The 23,303-nt window shown below is 38.2% G+C and overlaps 1 protein-coding gene across 1 annotated transcript in view; it reads right to left on the bottom strand.

Moving 5' to 3' along the window:
* Positions 1 to 23,303, bottom strand: part of CPNE4 (copine 4) — a 182,320-nt gene that overhangs the window by 93,352 nt on the left and 65,665 nt on the right. Inside the window, exons 2-4 of the mRNA XM_062567862.1 lie at positions 20,066 to 20,245; positions 4,374 to 4,445; positions 1,071 to 1,145 (exon numbers count right to left, since the gene is read on the bottom strand). Of these exons, the coding sequence (XP_062423846.1) occupies positions 1,071 to 1,145; positions 4,374 to 4,445; positions 20,066 to 20,245 (327 nt within the window). The remainder of the gene's footprint in view (positions 1 to 1,070; positions 1,146 to 4,373; positions 4,446 to 20,065; positions 20,246 to 23,303) is intronic.

Here is a 23,303-nt window from a genome sequence, read left to right on the forward strand (position 1 = left end):
TGCATAGGAGCGTGCTTTACCTATATACTCTAAATACATTCCAGTACTAATCACATTCTGCTTGCCTGAGTTTTCCTGGCAGTTTCAACCGATAACGCTATTCATCAGTTACAGCCTGATTTTGATAATTTGATGTATGTATCTAAAAGTACTCTGACGGTTTTGATTAAGTTATCACACGTCAAATTTTTATGTGCACATGCTTGGAGCATCAGAATGTTCTTGATGCCAACTTTTGTATCACTATCTCTGTCGAATTAGAATCAGCTTCACATATGGGAAAGAACTATATACTAGTGGTAGATACTGTGAATCAGTGCAGCTATAATCATCTGATTTTCCATTACATGTAAAGCCCTATTATCTAGAAGGCGGCCATGGCCTTATGACTCCAATTAATTACAAAGATATTCCCCAGATTACCTCAAATAATTATGTGCTTTCTATAACACTAAAATAATGCATCCAGATGACATGCAAAGTCATCTGGATTTCTTGGGCTGAATGTTGCTAGAGGTACTTATTTATTATATGAATATTGCAAAATAACAATGGATAATATCTTCAGAAAGATATATTTCTTAGAATGAAGAGTAGTGTTTGAATCAGTGCAGGGATTTTTTACTAAAAACGGAAAAAAGGATTTAGCAAATATACAGTACTCTTTTTCTCATATTCAAGCTACGTTTCATTGAATGAAAAGTGTATCTTGACTAAGCTGTTATAAAGTTTTCCAGCTTTACTCTGTGATGCTTACTTCAACTATAATATCTCTGACTACTTACACAAAGCTCACTTATCTAAGCACTTCTGATCTGTGGCATTTTAAATAATTAAATCGTCTTGGTTATAGCATAATTAAATTTTCTTAGCTTTAATTAGTTTCCCTTGAGTTTATTTTAATTACTTCACAACTTGAGGAAAGTCTCACTGTGAACACTGATCTGAAATCTCTGACTTGTTTAATAACATCAGGCAAAAAAAAAAAATCAGTGGGGGGAAAAATCTCATCAAATTGTATTTGCAGGCATTCTTATATCTTTCAATAAGGTTAATATCAAGCAGCTTACCTTGTCATCCAATTTCCGTGCACTGAATGAAAGTTCAACATAGTCATCATTGCCAGATAATTCCTCAGCAATCACCTAAATGGAAAGCTACACTGAGTTTTGAACAGTATAACGAAAGGCGAGAAAGATGGCATTTAACATTGTGAGGACTGCAGCCCCCATTAGGAAACTGAAGTGTGATACAAGGTAATAGGCTGCTCCACGCAACCAGGAAGGGCTAACAGTGTTCAGTTAATCCATTGCTCAGCTGGTAAGTGGCAACTTGTTAAGGCTCCAAATCTGAATCACTTTGGATCACGCGATTAAACCTTGGCAATCAGTTCTCAATGGACAGACATCAACACCCACCACTGAGCCCTTTCTCCCGACAACACGCTTTTCACCAGATAGGACACGAGAGAATTCCACAGAGTCTGACCATGTCTAAGGGAAGAAAAAGCTATGCAGGAGTTGTATTATCTGGGACTAAAGCTTAGACTATTCTTATGCCATTTCAGTGTCATTTGGCACACTAAATGGAAAGAGAAGTCACCTGTCATTAGTTGCTATGAACCACAAATCCACACTAAGAAGGTTCTGCTGGTAGTTTCACTGCAATACCCTGGCAAAATCCCTGACTGTAGATTCACTTATAAGAGTAATGCTGAAATAATTTACTGTGGTTTTTCAATTGGCATAAACTATGCTGATAATTATGCCAGTCACTGTACTCTGTGATTTTAATTAAAAAAACCCCAAACAAACAAAAAACAGAACAGCAAAACACTCCTCTCTACTGGCCACTAAAATACATCAGTGGAGAGAAGGTATTAACCAAAGCTGGTATATTTGGCTTAAATACATTTTTTTGAAATAAATCACATTTTATTTTATTTGACAGTTATGAAATCATTTCTTACTGCAAGTATTCTCCCCACAGATTAAATTACCCCAAAGAACAGAGTTGTATCACGCCTGCAACCACTTATTCTGCAGCAACATCAGTTGCCCAGACAGGATCAAACTGTTTCCCTCATAAGGACTTCTGGTCCTTGGGGAGCCACCAGAAAATCCCAATGTATTCTTTAAATCAGCTCAAGGCTGCTCAGGTTAGAGTTGCAATCAGTAAACTGCAATGTAATACCCTTGCTACCCAAGTATACAGCTCCCAGGAATTATCCAGGCTGCCTACAGCCTCAATAAACAGTATCTTTGGGGATTTTTAGGGCCTTTTCTTTCTTTCTTCTTTTTTTCAACAGAAACTAGCTTAGGCTCACAGCAATAAACTGGTATTCCCTCATGCAAAATATTTACATGTAGCCATGTACATGCACAACCGCTTCATTGGACATTACAGTACAATCACACAGATATACACCTGCGTTTTACAAGTTCTAGGAAAGTGTGAGCTTGCTGAAAATATGACCCATAGAGTATGGCAAAAGGTTTCCCTTCCATGTTGTCTGACAGCTTACAGGATCCCATGCTGTGGATCACTTCCAGGGCACTGAGATTTGCACACCAAGTTTCACAGATATGTTTAACTGAAAATAATGAGCTCTTATAAAGGTTGACAGACTTCTAACTGGAAAGGCTGAAAGGGGTTGTTTTTTATCCCATCACCACATAGTAAAAATGTATTGATGAGCCATTCCACAGTCAAAGGCACAATAAAACTACAGCAAACCATTCTGAGATAGGAACTTTCAAAATCCTGTGCAAAATTCATAAATCAGTATGCTCAACAAGTTAGGAAACTGATATTTGCAAGTTCAATATTTGACATACATCTGGTATGTATCCAAGGACCAGAAATACAATAAATGATCCTTTCTGATTTATTCTGTTGAGACACTAATCTTTTCACAAAGTAATTTTTACTTGAGTTCAGTTTTCTCTTGTTTGTGTAAAGTCTACCTGTTTTGTAGTACCACTGGCTAGAAGCCAAAACAGGTAACTATGGTCTATGTTTTACAGTTATCATCCAGTGTTAGGCCAGCATGAACTATTACCTCATTTTCTCTCATCTCCTGTATATCACAGATCATTATTTTTTTTCCAGAACACTCTATTAGCAAGACTAATCATTTTAGTGGAACTAAATCATTCATGTTTTCACAAGACTAAACTGCTTAGTGTCCCTGGCAGGACAGGAGGGGTGTCCAGAAAGCCAATGGGACAAGGGAGTTAAAATATGCCTTTACAATCTCTGTGGGCAAAACACACCAGTTATTTAGTGAGCAAATCTCTTTCATGGTTCTGCTCAGTTCGAACAAGGGGGAATTCCTTTCTAAACCCAAGCTAAAAATGTGTTTCACCTTGTGCATTTAGCAAATCACTTCTCAGCCAGGCATCAAGGAAGACAGCTAAGAAAGAAAATGCCCTCGGCTCCCAGAAGTATTGTTTCTCACAGTCTGCTGTGTCTTGCATGGCTATGTTCAATCTCTGATGCTTCAGAGGAAGGCAGGAAAAAAGAAAAACCTCAACCAATCAAACAAAGAGAAACTCATCTGGCTAACTGCATATCAAGGAAAAAAATCCTTCTCAACCCCATCAGCAGAGAGTCCTGCAGTAAAGCATTTTATTATAACCACTGTCTTGATGCAGAGATACAAATGTCACAAGCACACAAGGTTCAGTGCAGACAAGCATGATCTCCCATTCCAGCAAAGAGAAAGATGAAAGAGATGTTATAATTTAATTTGCAGATTTCGGGATGGACCCAGTCCAAAATTGCATGAAAATCCAACTAAAACACCCAATTGAACTTGGCTTGAGACCTTACCTGCTGGCCCATATTATTGAACTTCTGCATTTGTTGTTGTTTTGGGGCAGAGTGGTTTCTGAGATTTTTTTTTAAGATACTGGAAAAAGTCCAAAGGCCTTGAAAAACAAGATGTCTTCATCTTTCTAACATTAGCCATAAAACTTTGAAATTAACTTCATGAAGAATAAAATAAGTGGAACTGTTCACATGTAACATCTTAAATGCAGCCAGAAGCATGTCAAAATGGGTCAAAACAAATCCTAGAACTTTAAATAAAAGTAATTAAGGAGGACAACATTCTTGCTGACTGCAAAGTGCCTTAATATTAGTAAATATTAAACTTTTGTAAAAAGACATACATTATTTGTTACCTTTTTTTTTTTTTACCATAAGCATTTGTCAGAAATAGCAAAAGAATTTTTATAAATAAACAAATTAAATGCATTTCTCAATTAAGGGTTGTGCCGGTATCTTAGTAGGATGCTTTTATGTAGAACTAGTCACATTAGATGCTTTTAAAGAAAACGAAAAATAGAGTGCATTTAAGGTTAGCTTACTGTTATAGATGATTTCCCTGCTGTGTTCCCATGTTTGAGTAAGGACTTGGAGAGTTTTCTCTGAGAAACAATCTGCACAAAAAATCAAAACAAATGGGGAAAAAAATAGAAACTGTAGTAAATACATGGCTTATTGTGCTTTAAATTTTACGTTGTCTTTTTTTTTTTTTTTTTTTGTATCAAGGTAGAGCCTTGATTCAAGATCAGAGCGCTAGCAGGCTGAGTCAGGAGCGCGTTTCCCCAGGAAGCCTGCGGACAGGATGTAGGATGCAGTGGCAGCACAAAGCACCCAGACAGGGTGAGGCAGAGTGGGAACAATTCACCGAGTTCTGTTCACCGAGTTGAACAGAAAAACAGAAACTGCACCTCAGATTTTGCTCAAAAGTTGCCACAACAGAAACAGCAGGACAGAAGTAAGTTTTAAGTGGACTTAGAAGGCAATGAGGCAGCAGCTAAATACAACATATCTACCAGAGATGCCAAAAAAGCTTTTCTTTTCCGCAGGAAATCAAACTCTGATTTGAACAGAAAGCATTTATTTTATTTTAAAAATCCAACAATTCTAAATCAGAAGAGAAGCAAGCAATCTTCCTCTTACTTTTAGTTCTAAATTTGTCTCCTTTCTTACCAGGTACCGCATCTCACCTGGAACACAACATTACAAATAAACTTGTCCATTGACATTTATAAATGTACCTCAAATAAATGTTATCAGAGCTACAATAACAAAAGATACTGTTTCCTGTCACAATAATCATTACATTTCCATAACAGTCTTTAAACTTTTAAAATTAGATCAGTAGAAATATTAGAAAAATACAGTCTAGGAAAAAAACTTAAAATACTTCACAACCAGCAAGCTACAGTTGATATCCCCATATCTTAGACCCCTCAGGACTGTAAAGTTTATGCTATATTAAATGTTTCTTACTGGAAAACTCCAAAATGCAGAGAGATGTAGAGGTAACTCTAAACACAGTTTATGAGTCAAAATTAATGTTACTTGTAATATCACAGCATTGGAGCAGGATCATGCTGGGCCAGATGCTCTGTAGACACAGAACAAAAGATTGTTCCTGCCCTAGGGAAAAACCTCAAACTCTGGCACACAGCTTTTATACCACAACCAGTCCTTTCCTACATCTAACATTACTTGAATAGCTTCACTTAGACAGCTAACATATAACACTTCAAATAAAATGATCCACAAACAGACAAAACTACGTCTTTGGCAAAATATATAGAAATATTCATCGTAAAAGAGAAGCAACCATGAAGGAAAACAATGGCTCCAAACATTTCATTAGAGTTCTGGGCATTGCACATATTTTAATGATAAGCCAAGGCAGTAGGTAATGGCAAAAATCAGAGGAGCCTAAGTAAGCAACGCAAAATCATGGCCAGACGCAGAAAGCCGCTATGAGATAAGAGCAAAAGCACAGTCCTGACATAAATTCTGGCCTTGCATCAGTACGGGGAAGTGTTTGTCCTACCCATCATATCACAGAAGGAATTTGACACCATAGAGTAAAAGTCCAAAGGTGACTCTGTTTTGCATCAACTGAGCAAGAGGTCTGCGGTAGTTCACTTGAAAATGGCAGTGGACTAGCAAGGTCTTCAAAGAGGTTATCTTTCCCACCTCCCTCCACACAGAATCAACATATTTCTGTCAGATCTAACAGGTATTTTATAACCTATCCCTGAGCAGTTCCCCAGTGAAGCACCACAAGCTGTGCATACTAACATGTTCAGATCCCTGCAGGTGGGAGCTGCTACCTCCCCTGGACAGCGCTTTTGTGGCAAACAGAATCAACTGCCCAGTGGGGCATGCAGACCCCAGAGCAGGCAATTCAAGTGCTCACATAGTGGCCACATTTAGAAAGAACTGAGTCTTTAATTTCCACTGGAATTAAGGAAACTTCAACAGATCACACAAATCTGGTTCCTTCCACAGTGCTTTTGGGTAAGGCTCCCTGTTATTCCTCCCCGTGTCCATTTTTCATAGATCAAAGGGCTTGATCTAGAATCCCTTGTCCAGCTCCCCAGTTCTAAGGCAGAGTCATTCCTGACAGATGTGTCACTAATCAGTTCTTAAAGATCTCCAAAGGCAGAGAGAAACAACCTCCTCTGGTGAATCATTATGTGATTTGTTATTCTTACTGTAGGTATATTTTCCTAAGAGCTAACCAGGTTCTCTGCACTTTAAGTGTTCTCTGCCAGTTGTTTCTGTCTAATCCACTATAAATAAGTCAATCTTTTTCCCTTCCTCTTTTAGGCAATCATTTATCTCAAGACTAATATCATCTTTCCACAGTTGTCTTTACACCATAAGACCCAAGTTCATTCTCCCTTTCCTTTTTGACCAAATTTTCCAGACCTCAAACTGCTCTCCACAATTCTCACTGCTCTCTGCTGAGACCTTACCTACTGGCCCATATCCTACTCTTAATATAATTCTCAAAATTGGTCATAATACTCCAGATTCTTCTTGTGCAAGAAGAGTTTCTCATGTCTTGCAAGCTGTCCTACTAATAAACTCCAGAATGGCATCTGACTTTTTTTAGAAAGCCATGATACTGGTGACTGAATGTTCATTTTACATGTTTAATTTATTTCAAATGTAATCGTTCATTTGAAACTATTTCAAATTTATCTTTGCCAGTTGCTTCCTACCTTGTGTTTTTGCAGCTAGTTATTACTCAAGCGAATAATTTGACTCTCACCCTTTCTGGACTGCCTTCCATACATCAACCTGCTCCTATCATCTCACTTGCTTTCCATATTCATTTAAGGATTTCAGCACTAGTATTGTTCAGGGACCACAAGGGGGGCAGATAAGAGTACAGAAGATGTAATCAGTAGTGCCAGGATTCAGAAGCCTTTTCGCCTCTACGATCTTGGGAAGATTATTCACTTCAGCCTCTTAAGTCGCCCATATCTCCATTCTCTTGTAAATTAAGTAAAAATTGTTGCTCTCCTGCGAACTGAGAGGTGCAATTTAAAAATCATCTTCTGTGAGATTCTCAGATGAAAGTTAAGAGAAAAATATGATAAACTAGTCTTAAAATATTACTGAGTTATAGGTTCCGTACATCATAGTCAATGAATTATGGCACCTGGGAAGCAGGGCACATGTATCTCTATGACCTCCCCACCATAGATGGAACTTCATAAAATTTACTGAGCTCTTCTATTTTTAAGCTGTGGGCTTTGTGCACCAGAAACCTCCTCAGACACATTCTATATATATATTTATATATCACTGGTATGAATTAGAACTTGGATGGGAACATGTCCTTCAGGTGTTCTTATTTAGCCTCCTTTAGAAACAGCAAGACTTTACCCCCAAACTACTCAAATCCTTACAGCTCCCTTGGCTGCTTTATGAAGTGCCCTGGCTTTCAAGAGACATTTAGCACAGGGAAACCCGAAGTTTGAGAATTCTGGTACTGATGCCTGATAGATGGCTCAGGCTTCCAGAGAATGGAAGTTATTTTGATATTCCTATCAGGGCCCAGAATGCATCCCCGTTCTAGGTTTTTAGTAGGCTAAGATAAAGAGTTTAGCTAGCTGAGTCAGCTCAGCTCAAGAGTTTAGAGTCCAAGGTGAGCTTCTTCACTGGTAAGAACTGTTCTGAGGAAAGCTAGAAGTGAGGGCTTGCCCCTTTCTCCCTTGGGAACAGCTTTAAACTGAGGCTTTACCAGTGGCCCCAGTCCTACCTCTCTCCCCTAGTCTGAACCTGACACAGACTTGCCAGCTCAGCTTCCTGGCTTGTGCTGGGACCTGCCTCATCACTGCAGACTTGCTCGGTGAGCAGTGGACTGCATCTGACCCTGGGCACTGTTTCTGGCCCTGATCCTAACCCGATCTGCAACTCTGCACCCCAACTCCTTGTTGGTGAGCTTGCTGCTCCCACTTGCCTTATTGTCACACTCCATTCCCAGCTCATCGTCCTCTGCAGAGCAGCCAGTCCTCACTGCTCTCTGGCAGTTCCCACTGATACATCTCATTAATGGAACTAGTCCTCTAAGCCATCAGTATCATTGTGACGCCATGAACCCCTTCCATACGTAAATGTGTGTTTGTATGCAAAGGCCTACCACTTATTAATTAAGTGCCCAATAAAATGAATTTTCCATCTGGCAACAACGTGCCAACATCATTGCCTCAAACAGTAACTAGTAATTTAGGATTAGCAGACTATCATTGTGATAATTGACAAGGAATTAATTTTTTTCTAGCAGTAAATTGCCCTTTTTGTTTGTGCATTATACAAAAAACAGTTCTTAGTGGCTATAGCAGCCATTTTTTCAGAACTTGCCTTCAGTTACATATCATATTCATCGTGTATCTGAACATCACCACAAAAAAGTATTTGAGTCTTGGCTGCCAACAACTGAGTCCTAAATAAAGACAAATCATCAGGCTGGAAAGCATCTGCCTATGTTCAGGGTTACAAAGATGGTTCAACTTGCAAAATGGCTTTTGAAACAACTACAAGTCTATTGTTTTTGAGAGTCTTTGGTTTGACTCCTACTTCAATGCTTGCAATTGAAAACTTCACCTTCCATGAAAATGGTGTTTTGTGCAAAACTGATGTGAAAGAGCGCAGCAAGTAGATGTCTCTTTTTTTTCCCCCTAAAATACAGATAGTATAACTCAGTTCAGACATGGTAAACCACATTAAATTCCCAGAACATGTTTTTTCATGAACATTATATCAGAAGCGTGATCCAGGAGGGAACAAGTGGATGTAGAAGCCCCAGAGAGATACTTAAGAAGTAAGGTTAAGATGCTCTCTGCCCATTCTGGCCACAGAGATAGACTACTTCACAGTTGTAGTCTAAGACAGTTACATGCCCAATAATATGTATCATACTGAATACACTTGTGAGAGGTGGGAATAGGAATCACTGCTGCTCTGTTTTAGAGAGTACAGGCACGTAAAGTGATACTTCAGTAAATATACAAGTCAAAGTCATCTGAACTAGATTTCTGGACCTGAAATGCTAAGGGATATTGCACCTTTGGTAAGATGGAAGGTGGAAAATCTGAAATCCCTTGAAGACAATCTAAATTTGCCCTATTAAATACAAGCCAAATTGGCTAAGGACAGTCTTGAACAGGTCTGGATCTGGATGTACATGTTTCCCTTTGATCCTATCTCCAATTTAAAAAATATTAAAGGTGCTCTGCCTTTTAAAAAGCATAAACAGATAAAACATTTTGGGAAAATGCACCCAGACATTGACACTATCTGTGTACAGTGTATTCCTCAATAGTCACTCAGAGACAAGGACTCTGATAAAGGTTTGTTGTCTTCTATGTCTCAGCTGTGACTAATGAGCACTGCGTAAGATGAGTTCTAATGATCCATTCTACTCGGCCTGTGCAGAAACCTCTTAAAAGTACATTTCTCCATGTGCTTCTTTCTTAACCAAATACCAGGATAACTTTCAACAATATCATAGAGAATTCCCAATGCTTATAATGCAAACTAATGAAGAAGTCCTGTTTGATGTGACAGCTGGAGCTGGACCAAGTTTTTTAGATGGTATTGACTAGGTTTTACAAGGTGTCACCCTGAGCGGGAGGCCTGACTCCACATTTTGTCTGAGATCAAAAGAAGTTGAATTTTTTTTCTTTGCTTGAATTAAACAGATACATATAATACCTAGTTCTGGACACAACATCAGTATTCTTTTCTTAAAGGCTTTTGAATGTGTTCTTTCAATCAATGTATCTCTCAGAAATTTGTGCTCCACTTAAAATCATAAATTATAGCTAAAAGATTATCTCTGTATTGCCAGGGATATTTGCCAGAGCCTATTGGCAATGGCAGTTAAGAATCTACGATTTGTTTCCGCTAACACAGACCTCCCATAAATAAAGACTGAAACTTCCAAGGGTTATGGCCATAGCTCCTTTTCAATTTATGCACTATGACACCTGGCTTTTGTGACATATGAACCACTGGTCTCTGATTCTGACTGCACCAAAGACTGGATAAATACCCCCCTTAGTGGCATGTAAGGGTGTATGCAACTTAGTTTTCTGCTTACTGCTAAAACAATAGAGATTAGGATCATTTTTAAAAATAACTCCTTCAGTTTCTCAAAATCTTAATTCAGACTGGCTTCTTATGACCACTGGACCTCTTTGCAGAAGGTCCAAATTTACTTATTCAGGCAGTTAGGTTAGGCACCAGTTTACATCCACAATCCACAACTCCAAGAAATCTTTTTATCTCTTCCTCACCAGTGGGGATAGTCAGATAAATAGTTTAAGCCTTACAGTCTTCTCCCAGCACCTCAGTTAATTTTTCTCCCAGATGTGTTATTCCAGTTTCATGGAATTTGCATAGTTGCTTAGCTTTATTATAGCAGACCCAACTCTTCTCAGGTCTGCTAAGAGCATCTAGTCATTTTTTCCAGTGTTTTTCCCTTGACTCAAATGCCTTCAACATGAACTGAATCTTCACATCAGATGCATTTTCTCACCCAGTGAAATGCCTTTGGTGCCACACACAAAACAATCTCCCACCAAAGATGGTATACATAGAAGCAGGAAGTCTGTTTTTCTGACAGCTTCACCAGTATCCTGCAGATACATCAAGCACAGAAAAGTAGCTAGCATACTCTTTCAAAAAAAATCTCTCATCAACTCTGGTAAATATCTATAAATTCTTCTTCAGACATCTAACTCCTCTCCAGAAGATATATATCCTCGATCAGCTCCACAGTTTGATAGGGTTTTTAACTGAACAAACATTACCTTCCCCTCCTCCTTAGGCACTATTTCAATTTGCATCTTTCCAGATTTGCAGTTGAACTACCCCTCTAGCTGCAGAACGAACACTGTAAGCTCTGAGGTTTGTCCACTCAATTTGTCTATGTAGTTCATGGATCAGTGTCCAACCTAAGGCTCACAAACATTCCAGTTGGTTTTGGACTGCCACCCCACGCACCTTCAGCTGTGGTATTACCTACTGATTACTCTATTGAACCTCTCTGAGCTAATTTGCTCATCTTTCTTTTTGCACTATGCACACTCTTCCCAAGTGGTGCATTCCACTTAATCACTGACATCTTTTTTTCAAACATGGCACTACTTTGTTTTTAACAGTGGCCATATCTCCCTGTGGTGGAGTTTGTGAGGCCAGCTATGAGTCTGCACATTCTGCCCAAAATGCTTTTCTTTGTGTTATAATGCTTTACATTTCACACAATCATACTTCTGTTTCTCCCTCCCTCCTTAAATTTCAACCAGGATTGGGTGATTTCAGCTCTGTAATTCTAATTATTTTAGCAAAGGTTAAATCTGTATCCCACAGTTGTCTTTTCCACGTATTTTGCCCCAGTTATTAGTTATGAGTTGGTGTCTTAAAATGGGCTCAGCTAACACTCAAATCTGACAAGAGTCTTCAGCCTTACATGAGCCTTCCATATTTTCATTTTGTTTTAATTTAAAAATGTAATCAAACACATTCCTTTTCAAAGGGGATTCTTCAAACTCCTGTAGTACAGTGTCATAGCAGTTCCTCTCCAGCTGAGCTAACTATTAGCTACTAAAATATCAAGTGCTTCAAGTACAGCTTACCAGAAATTTGTCTCTGTCTTATTGTCATCCTCTTCACTGGCACCCCACTGCCTGGATAGAGAGTATGAATAATATTTAAGGCTTCTTGGGCTCTCCTCCACATTCTTGGAGAGGATCTGATATGGGGGGCCTTTTAACTGCTCTCTTCCTCCACTAGAAGTGGTAAGTTTTTTAGTTGCTAGTACCATGTTGTGCTCAGCATTGCTTAGATCCAAGAAGTGAGACAAGTGCTTGTGAAATTTTAGTGCCCGAGTTCAGATTGCAACAGCAACCCACCTTTATAAAAACAACAGTTGATTTGAATGTTTTTTTCAGAGCCTCCTAATGATACAGCTCTCAGAACTGTTTTCCACAAAAGGCGCTAAAATACACAGCTGGCTTAACCTAAAGCATCTTTTATCTAAGCTCTCTTCTTTTCTTGACAAGCAATTGCTAAACTTGCCAGGTTGTGGCAGTGATTTTAACAGTCATAATTAAAATGACTTGGCTGCATTTCCAAAAACATTTTCACTTCCAATATATAGCAAGAGAAGGAGTCTATGCTATGTAAAACTCTGGACAACAACCACATCAAAAGTGTTTATTAGTTAGGGGATACACTCTCCTGAGGTCTCCCTTTCTTGCATGAATAAAAGCACACCACACCAAGTACCCTTTTCACAGCCATACTGTCTCCCAACTGAAGGGCTCTGATACTTTCATGATATTGATGTAGGTAGAATGGTACAACAAGACAAATGCTTAGAGATTTAACATTTGCAAAATATACCTTAAAGCTTGTCACTTAAAATATTAGTACGCTCTTGCTCATTTAAGTCAGCTGTAAACTTCTAAATACACAGAAATAAACTGACGGAATTTACTCACGTTTTACCTGTGCACACAAATGATCGATTTAAGCAAGAGTAGAAGAATAAAGGTAGCTCTGACTCACAGTCTAAAGAGTGCTTCTCCTTCACACATTTTTCTTTAGTCTATATGACGAAGCAAGAGTCACAGGACTGAGATGCCCATGTGTCTGTCTTGCTGGCTAATTCCTAGCTTCTTTGGAACCCATCAAATAATTTCCACAAACTAAGAGAGGGCCAGAGATGCCTCAAACATCCTCCATTTCAACATGAAGAGAGACCAGACAGCAGGTGGTTATCAGGGACCTTACTCTGCCCTCATGAAGGTTTCAGGACTGAGTTCACCCCTTCACAGATACCGAATGTATGTCCATAATAAAGAAAGCTTCATTCCTGCTCACAAAATTTCTTGTTTCGTTTTGGTAGTGCCAGTTAGACTGCTGTAACCATCATTCCCTTATACCTGATACTTTCTGTACTATACTCACTACTCTTCAGGATTTCTTTTGATCCCTACAGTATTGATCAGTTCACAGTCTCTCTGCAGCTGAATTACAGTTCTCTCTGTCTTTGTTAAAGATCTGTACCTGAAAATAGTCAAATCAAAACAGAACACTGAGAAGAAAAGACATCTATATCACAATAAGCAATAATAATATTACAGGAAATAGCTTATCGATGGCATAAAATATCTTTGAATTTAATTAGTATGTATTGTATTCATCTCTTTTACAATTAGTTACAATAATAACTCAATATAATACAAAAATAAATTTTAAATTAGTTTTCTAAACTGCTGCAGTAATTGAAACAAAAGATAGCATAGGTAAAACAAAGCAGTACAAACTGTACAAGTAATTCCATTAACTTTGATTGGCAATATTAACCTATAACTGAAAATCTTACAGCTTCAGAGATCACGTTGCAACGTCAAAAGGCAAACCAAAGGCTCCCTGGGGATAACTTAGGTGTTGAAATGGTGACAGAAAGTTAGGGAAAGCGCTGCATGGATGATATGCTTGTGCTCTGAGTCAGCCCTGGTAGAAAATGATATTCTTTTCTAATCAAATACATCATTCATCCCACTAATGAATAGAGCAATATCATATGGAGGAGATCAAAGACCAAGCATTTCAAGGTATTTAGATACCTAAGGAGCACACAGACACCTAATGAGACTTAGATATCCAAATACCTCAAAAATTCCAACTTTGTATCTTTTGCCCCACAGAAGCAATCAACAGTCTATTAAACAGTTATTCTCATACAGACTATTTCAATTAAAATAATTTGAGTGCAACCATGGCTCTTCTAGCCTTTCTCCAATACAAGAGCAAGGGGATTTGCAATGGCTGAAACCGTATTAATAACCAGTCAGAATTTTCAAGTCTATAACCTGCTAATGAGACCATTAAAAGTATTACCAGAGACGGTAATATTTCTTACTGAGAAGAAAGATTTTCAATATAACTTGTACATGGGTGCATTTGTGAGAGATATTAAATCCCTTAAACAATACTCAAACAGGTCCTTGACAGGAAAAGATTTTTTCTCTGTAGTGTTTTCTCTACAGGTTCCATACTTGTTGAACAAGTAAAGGAGCTGTGAATTGTAACAATATTTTAACTTTTCTCTAAATTAAAAGAAACCAAATAAGGCATGGAATCACAGATTTACAAATGGCAGAGACCAGCTATGGTAAGTAATGGAAGACAAGCTACTCCCATCACTGGCAGAGCTGGGCTGGTTCACAGCAGTTAGGAAATAACAACTTCACTGGTTCCTGTCATTTAAAGATGCTGCAAGCACAACTGAACAGGAATCACGACCATCTTGACAGTAAAATTTCGTTTAGTTCTTGTCAGAAAATGATTTTTCACTGAAACCATTTTTGTGAGCTCTAGCTATCAGCCTGGGGCATCTGGGCAAAACTTCAGAGAAAAAAAAGTTTCTGTGCCAACCTCCTAACACTTAATTCCCGTGTGGTTAAGAAGTAAACTTTTGATATTAGAAAGTTTAAGCCCCTATTATACTAAATAATATAATTTTAATGCATTATAAATTTAATACAATATAAAATAGCACAATTCTAATAAGAGAGCTTTAGAGAGATTCAGAAAACACACAGGCAGTAATACAAAAGCAGAAAAGGGTTTGAATTTGCAGCTACCCCATCCTAGCTGAATATCCTGATAATTAGGCTATTGATGTTTTGACGGTGTTTGTCTACGATATTTTTTTCATTAGGTTTTGATGGACAGAAAAAAAAAATCTGTTTCCTGCCCCTTGTTATAAACGATCGCAGCTATTCTGAGTGACCAAATAGCTACAAGAAGACAAAGACTGCAGTGATTATATGGGCAATTCAGTCGGGAGCGATCTGCCAGGAAAGTGCGTGAACACTTCTCCTAGGGATGGGAAAAGGGAAAATGAAAAGGAAAGGGAAGAAAAATTATTGTCCTTATGGTTACAGACAAACCTGAAATTAGGATGAACTGATTCCTAGCATCTAAAGCACCTGTCTGAAACCAAGAGGGCATTTTGATGCAGTGTTAAACCTCGTGTCCCAAAATACTATTTTTAACATGTTATTAATATATAGCAGCTGATCTATGTTATTAATATATTATTAATATGTATTATATATATCATATGTGTTAAAGCATTTTATATTACGTAGTGTGTATTATATATTATTAATACACAGCAGTTAAAACGTTACTGTTCACAATTTCACTGCTAATCGAAGCATATAGGAAAGGAAAAAGGCAGTTATCCTACAAAGATATACTTTTCATCCTCTGCTTAGCAGCTTCTGTTTGAAGAATAGCAACTATTCAGACTGAAATCCAGAGCCAGAAGACTAGACAATAGATCCAGAGCCTGCTGGGGCATCCCAAGCCATTTATGTTGCAGTAGAAAGCACAGTGTCAAACTACTGCTCTGCCCCAACACTTCTGCTCCAAAGGGAGAGAGCAATCACCTGCAACAGCAGTTAAGAAGGTTGCTATTATTCCTTTCATCCCAAAGCAGGATTAGTTATGGCTAAGCCATTCCTCATTTGTTTACTCTTGATTCAACAATTTAGTTTATTATTTTATTTTATTTTTGCAACCTGAAGGCTACTACAAGTACTTGTAAATGAAAGCCTCAATTTCAAAGTTTCCATAGGAGACAGGAACTGGGGTTCATTAAGTCTATGCTTTTCTTTTTTCCTGCCATAGGTACTGGCACACCTGAAGGACAGGAAGGCATAATTACTGGGAGGGTGGCCAAGCCCTGGGACAAAGGTCTAGAGAAGATGTGGGATTTCCATCCTTGGAGACACTGAAAACTCAACTGGACATGACCCTGAGAAACTTGCTCCAACCCAACCTGTTTTGAGTAGGGGATTGGACTCAAGACCTCTAGAGGTCATATCTTCCTCCAGGTTATTTCAGGTAGGATGAAATTATCCAAGCTCAGCCTCAATCCCAAGAATTAACAGTTCTGGGAAGATTAACAGCTCTATGGAAAAAGCTGGTTGCATATTCTAATTCTGGTAGGGATTTTGTACTCAGATATCTAAAATCAAGGTAAAAATCTGGAAAGGTAAACTTTGGTTCTTTAGAATTATCTCGTGTTTTTATGACTCTATTCCTAAATCAAGCAAAGGCCTTTGGAAAGAATCCAAAGAATTTATTTCACAAATGTCTCTAGATAAAGGATGTTTCATTTTCTGTTCTTTCTAAAAAAGGACACCACTGGAAAAGAAAAGCTGTCCTTTAATCATACTTATAGTATAATATATATCATTATAAGCATATATAAAATATGTTATATATGCTTCAAATATATATTATAAATGCTTCAAATGCAAAGTAATCTCTATGAGATTGGAACCACAATACAGTATAGAATCCTTGCTTAAATAGATACCATATGACTGTACAACTCCCTTAGCTGCAGATGAGTGTTATTCTTAGATACTAATTTTATGCACTTATTCAAAAATATATATTAAAATGAGAAAAATATATTTAACAATCAATAATCTTTAAAAATAATTACACAAACCTACCATTTAATGCTGTCACTTCGCTTAAAAAACAACTAGCACATACTAGGAAATATAATTAATTGTAGTATGGTACATCCTGTTGATGTAAAATAGTTCAAGAAACTCCATTTTATATTATCTTCTATGTCATATCATATAAAGGCAGACCATATTTTAAGAAGATGCTACCAACTGAGAAAAATTTAGTTGATCTTTCCATTTCAGTATCTTCTATAATATTTTAGGGTTTTTTTCATCTGACTATCATTTCAATGGGCAACTAACTTTTGTACTATACCTGTTAATATTCTGTAATTCAGCACGTTCCTTAATTGCACTCTGAAGGACACGCTGAAGATGCTGGGAAACTGGAAGGTAACTGGAGCTTCTCAGAGTGGAAGCATGCAATCAGTTGAATGATGCCAGAAGCACAAACGGAAGGAACAGACTCTCTTAAGTGCTTAAAAACAAACAAACAAACCTTTCCCAACTTCTTCAAGAGATATCTGCTATTGTTTTATTTGAAAGGACAACTCTTGAGCATAACTACTTTAAGGAAATGTCTCTATTTAGAACATTGACTTTTTCTTAATTACACACAGCAGGTATATATCCATGATCATTTGTTGTATTTGCGTATAAATAGTGCAGCATATGAAATGCCTGCTGGCAAATCTACTCTCTGCATTCAGGTATAACTGATGATGGCATGTCAGAACGTTGCTAATGGCTGTATTTACCATTAAAGGCAGATACAGAATTGGCTTGACTCTGCAAAAGCAGTAGACAAAGTTCTTGCTAAAAATCCAGTAGCGTGTCCCTAGACAGTGGATGTTCAGGAGCTAGCAGGGTACCAGTCACTGCCCTTATCACTCTCTTGGGACACATTTATTTCAGTATTTGGGAGAAGACCATTAAAGACGGCACCTCCTTAATGGCCACAGCTCCCCATCTTTCCCATCCAAGACCCCAAATTTCTCATATGACTGTATCTATCGGATAGGCTGCACATAAGATTTAGAGAAATCAGTGCTCCTGAAGAAAGAGAAACCTCTTCTCTCCAACTACCATGCTACTGCGTTTCCCAGTACTTGTTATTCATACTAATCTTGTTTTAGGCAGGAGTATTACATGATTCAGGTAAAACTGTAGGTTTACCACACATCTAACTGATGAACTAACAGGCTCGGGTAGTAGCAAATTCCTTAGTGATCAACTATTATCTGAAACAGAGGAATGGAAGTTGACATATTTATGGGTGGACATCCAAAGTCTGCTTGCTTGTCTCAGGTGAGATCTACCTGCAACATGTAAGTGAACTGACAGACAGGCACATACAAAATCACAATGTTTTATTCAGCCACGAAATTGGTGTAGAGCAACAAACTCATGTCAAAATTAGCTCAAGAAAAGCCATGGTTCTGTTATAATAATAAAAAAATGCAGTAATTACATAGAACTTCTATGTATGGGAGTAAGCTCTGTATGTGCAGCCTGTGTCGCAAGATCTTGAGCTCTGGACTCCTCGAAACTGGCTTGGCTTGGATGACAATTCCAATGCTGCTAACATTTTGATTTTTAAATGAGTTTAAGATTTTTTCAAAGTTGAAAAACTAGAAAATTGGGACAAAAACACCACCACCAAAAAATGTCTTAATGTTATCAGAGACTGCAAGGCTGAAGTTGTGCTATCAGATTTCACACTGTTATTTTTTCTTAGTTACCATTAAAATTACACTGCAACCAACCCAGCCGCATACTATTTATAGAGATCAAATCATTATAAAGACATGTTTTAAATACATGCAGCAGCAATGACATATTTTCCTTCACTTTTAAGCCAATTAAGAGAGAAAAACACTGTAATGACTTTTTTCTATGTTTTCCACACTTCTTGGTGTTATAGGGATAACTTATTTTCATTGATTGAGACCACAGAACATCCACAAGAAGTTTGTCAGGAAGAACAGTCTTCACTATGTATTCTAAAGATCCTAAATACCAATACCTGTTGAGTTTTCAAGTCAGCAAATATATGTATTTCTTATTAATTCTCTCAGTGAGGAGAGTTTCCCTCTTTCAGCATGTTCGGCCCTAGGGCTTTGCCATTTACTGAGTAACAGAAAGGCGAGAGAAAGAAAAAAGGGATCCATGTGGGGTGAAGGAGGACCAACAAAAGGTAAGAAACAGGAAGCAAAAGCTTTGCAGTGTTTTCCGTGCCAAGCAATCATGTTCAGGTTGCAAGCTTATGTGGAAGCACCACTAAGGATAACCTAAACGAGAGCTCTCCTGACACGTACACTACCCCAGACCACAGAGCGGACTGCCAATTTACACTCAGCTCAGTGGAAGTGAGACGATCCTCAGTATTGCTATTATGGCCAGAGCTGAGATCTGTGTTATGAGATGCTGCATAACACAAAGTCTGCCTGTTAGAAATAAACTCTGTGATACCTGGGACACTGTATCATTCTACCAGTCAGCAATGTAGGAATTTGCTGCAGCCCTGGTTCTGCCAACTGCTAGATATCGATCCTTTCAGTAGGACTGATCACTTTTAAATTTAGTCATCTAAAAAGTTCAGTATCTACTCTAAGCCAGCTGTCTAGACTTCCTTGATAACTGATGGGGAAAGACAGGTATCTCCTGAAGGCAATTTATCCTAATCTATGATGGGTGCCTCAGGTGGAATGAATCACCTACTGGAACTGTCTGTTTCTCTTACTGACTAAAGATGGAAATTAAAATAGTAAAAGTTAGGCCTAGACACCTAACTTCAGGATGACGCAGAGTCAGGGAAACGAATCCAAGCCTATCTCTCTATTTGCCACATCACTAGACACTACCTTACAGGAATAAAACACATTCCTTGGCCTGGGAACTTGCTTTAAATTCCATATAGTGTTAGAGACAGTAATTTCTCCTCAGCTCTTTCTCTGTCTCACAACACTGGTGTAATGAACCTGTGCTCTTACTGTACATGACCAATTGTTGATGCTCAGCTTCCTAAAGCACTGGCTGACTTGAAGCTACACTGCAGCAGTAAGTCAAACCAGCAGTAGTTCTTAATTATCCAGCTCAAGGCATTGATTAAGAATTTTGTCATGAATAACAAATTTCACCCATCTGTCTGTTAACTAAGCTATGTATTTCTCACATGAACAAAAGAAGAATAATCAGGGGAAAAATAAGGCAAAAAGACCTACTTGTCCAAGAGTGCATTCCATGCCACCAAGAAAATCTGCTTCCTTCAGTCCATTGTGATTGCTGCTAATGTCATGGACCTCAAACCGCAACCGCTGCACCTCTTCAAAATAGAAGTCCACCGTGAACAGCTTGGAGAAGACAGGATTTATGCAGGTTCGAATCACTTCTGTCCTGTCAACCTGCCAAAAGGAAGAGAGGTCACATAAGTGGCTTCTTTTTCTACCAGTGATGAACTACAATGAGTTTCTCAAATACAGTTTGCTTACTTATCAGGAGTAACAGATGTGATTATGGCCATGGATACTATCATTTGTATGGGTAGCAGCAGGTCCTGTTTCTGTGCAGGGCTGGGCACATGCACAAAATGCGGCCAGCTTATCTTGTCTCTCCTTTCTAGCAAGTCTTATGCAGCAATTGATAGGAATATCAGCAACTGTCCCAGTCTCCTTTGCAGGGTGAGTGATGACTGCTCCCTCTTGAGTACATTAGTCTGTCAGGAGCTGTACACTGGCAAAACAACAATCTTGTACGGGGGACACATCACTAACCAACGCTTGAAAGACAATTCTAAGGACCTCACAACAGCAGTTTTTAGTAGCACAATGTGTGAATGCATAAACCAAGGCAAGGAGAGCACGTAATCAACAGAGAAAGGCTGAGAGAGATCAAGTCACAACTGGCTCCACTGGAATGAAGAATTCATTAGAATATTGGACTTATTAAGAGTTCTACAACACAATTCAGCTATGATCAATGGAGCTACATTAAGGATGAATTTGGCCAGAAAGAATTTCAGAAGAGAAAAATCTTATATATGCCATAAGGATCCAAGTAAGTTTTAACTAAATTCCTACAAGACTTCTTCATATCATCAAGCTAGTCTTATTTTCCTGTTATAGATATTAAAAATTTAATGAGAACTCTGAGGGCAAAAAGTCTAGTATGATCATAGAATCACAGAATCGGTAAGGTTGGAAGGGACCTCTGGAGATCATCTAGTCCAACCTCCTTGCTCAGCAGGGTCACCTAGAGCATGTTAGACAGGGTTGCATCCAGGCGGGCCTTGAATATCCTGCCTCAGCAAGATAATTCCCTTCAGCTTATCCACAGTTACTGAAGCAGGACATGTTTTTAGAGCAACTAAGACAACTTTAGCTAACACATTCTAGTTTGGCTTGGGTATGACTTGCCACATACACAATCCATTATTGTGGTGGACCAGCGGGTGGCCTTTTGAACCTAATGATAATTTAATTACTTTAGAGCACTTATTCACCTCTTAGAAGTCATTAATTTCATGTAACAAGGGCAAGATCAACAATCACAAAGACACCTTCAGCTCTTTTTCTATCACCATGCAATTTTAATTTTTGCATTTAAATACACAAAGAACTCCCTTTCCACAGCAATATTAAACCTCTCTTAAATTTAGCAGAGAGGTTATAGAAGACAGAAAAAGATCACAGTTCCTCCTAATAAAACACATGGTCTGGATTTTGGATATATGCTAATAATACAGGTGCAGTGGTATGAGATAATTCACTTTGTGCTTACCTAGACTAATAAGTGGATAAATAACTACAGAATTTCCATTTCCAGCTGTTCCAATCCAGCACAATACAACAGCAGCAGAGCAATAGTTTTAGTAAACTCAAAGGAAAAGCAACACCCTCAATAATTACTCATTTGGACAACCCGCATCATTAAGGAGTTGCCAGCTAGATCCAAGGCAAACCACATGTTTCACAAATACCTCAACTTTTCCACATCATAAAGTTACATTATGAGAATATGATGGATTAAATGCTGCATATTCCTAACTCCAAGCCTTACAACTGCTAAAGAGACAGCATAAAATCTAAACTGCTATTTCTTCAAAAACGTGCTCAGAGATGCTTTCCAGTTTTCTTAAAACGCAGTAGCTGGGTTTCCTATTTTGGAAATAGGCTTTTGGTACTTTTCAATGTGATGCATTATTGGTGACACTGTTAAGTAATGAAGTAATTTGCTTTTTTCCATCCCTTTGCCCTGGTGTAGGAAAAAGTTAATAATTCTGCACGATTAAAGGAACTGATCCTAAAATGAAGTAGGACTCAGGCATGTCAGTCACTGAGCAGGAGGTGGCTGTTACGCCATGGAATGGACAAATTAAATTGCTCCAGGGAAGAGTGATGAGATCCTTTGTCTGATTCCTGATCAGTAACATCTGTTGTGAGCAAAAAATGACAGCCACTTGCTTCACTTCTCAGAGCTTATAGCACATTAGCCTTGGTGGTAGTTATCGGCAAGGACACAAAGAATCGAGTAAATCAAAAATAGGAAAAGAAAAAAAAAGAGTAGTTCCTAGTAGCACAGATTTACTGTAGTACTCATAAAAGGTGTCAGATTGCCAGCTTTAACAGCTGAAATCCTTCAGTTAATCATCAAACAGTTGCTACCAGTCATTGAACAGATGCAAACCAGTGCTACCATTGCTGTCTCCTCACACAGTTTTGTCAATGTGCTCTGACTATGCCAAGAAAGGAACATCATGAGAAGGAAAGAAGCCTTATTTATTTAATTCAATTCTTAATCTCTTTTCTTAGATTATCCCCAAAAAAATCATAATTCTGGTAACAGTAATGCAAAGCGTAATAAGAATAATGTAAGTGAAAAAGAATATCAGATGCCTTCATTCAGGGGCTCAGCCTATGTCAACAATTTTTTGCTGTCAAAGTGGCCTGAATTCACCACTGCTGATAAAACATGAAATATTCCTTCCTTAAGATGACCAGTCAGTTCAATGGCATGTTTATAACTGATGTTTTAAACAGAGCACTTTGCAACAAGTCACTGACATCTCTTCTGAGCAGAAAGTGATTCTCTTCACTTGCAGAAGAGCAGTCGCTTTAGGAAACAGTGCATTAAGAGATTCAATAAGCAAAACATTTAAATGATCTGTTTTAAACTTCTCTTTATAGTCATACTTTAATTTAGTTCAGTCTCCTAAGTGCATAAACTGTTAACTTAATGGCAGTCAAGTAATTTTAATCGTTTTATTGGTGTGGCAGATCTCCTCAGGCATTAACTAAAGTTTCTCTGTCATTCCTTCTCCTCATATCCAATGTTCTGCTGCTGGAATGTGGGAAAATGGTTCTTTTCAGTCCAGTGTGAAATGTGGCAAGATTTAGACTTGTGCTCAACATGGGTAAAATATATGACTGTTCAAGGGAGTCAAGTGCATGAGAACGGAGGCAC

This window comes from Rhea pennata, chromosome 2 (assembly GCF_028389875.1).
Source record: "Rhea pennata isolate bPtePen1 chromosome 2, bPtePen1.pri, whole genome shotgun sequence".
Taxonomy (NCBI): Eukaryota; Metazoa; Chordata; class Aves; order Rheiformes; family Rheidae; genus Rhea; species Rhea pennata.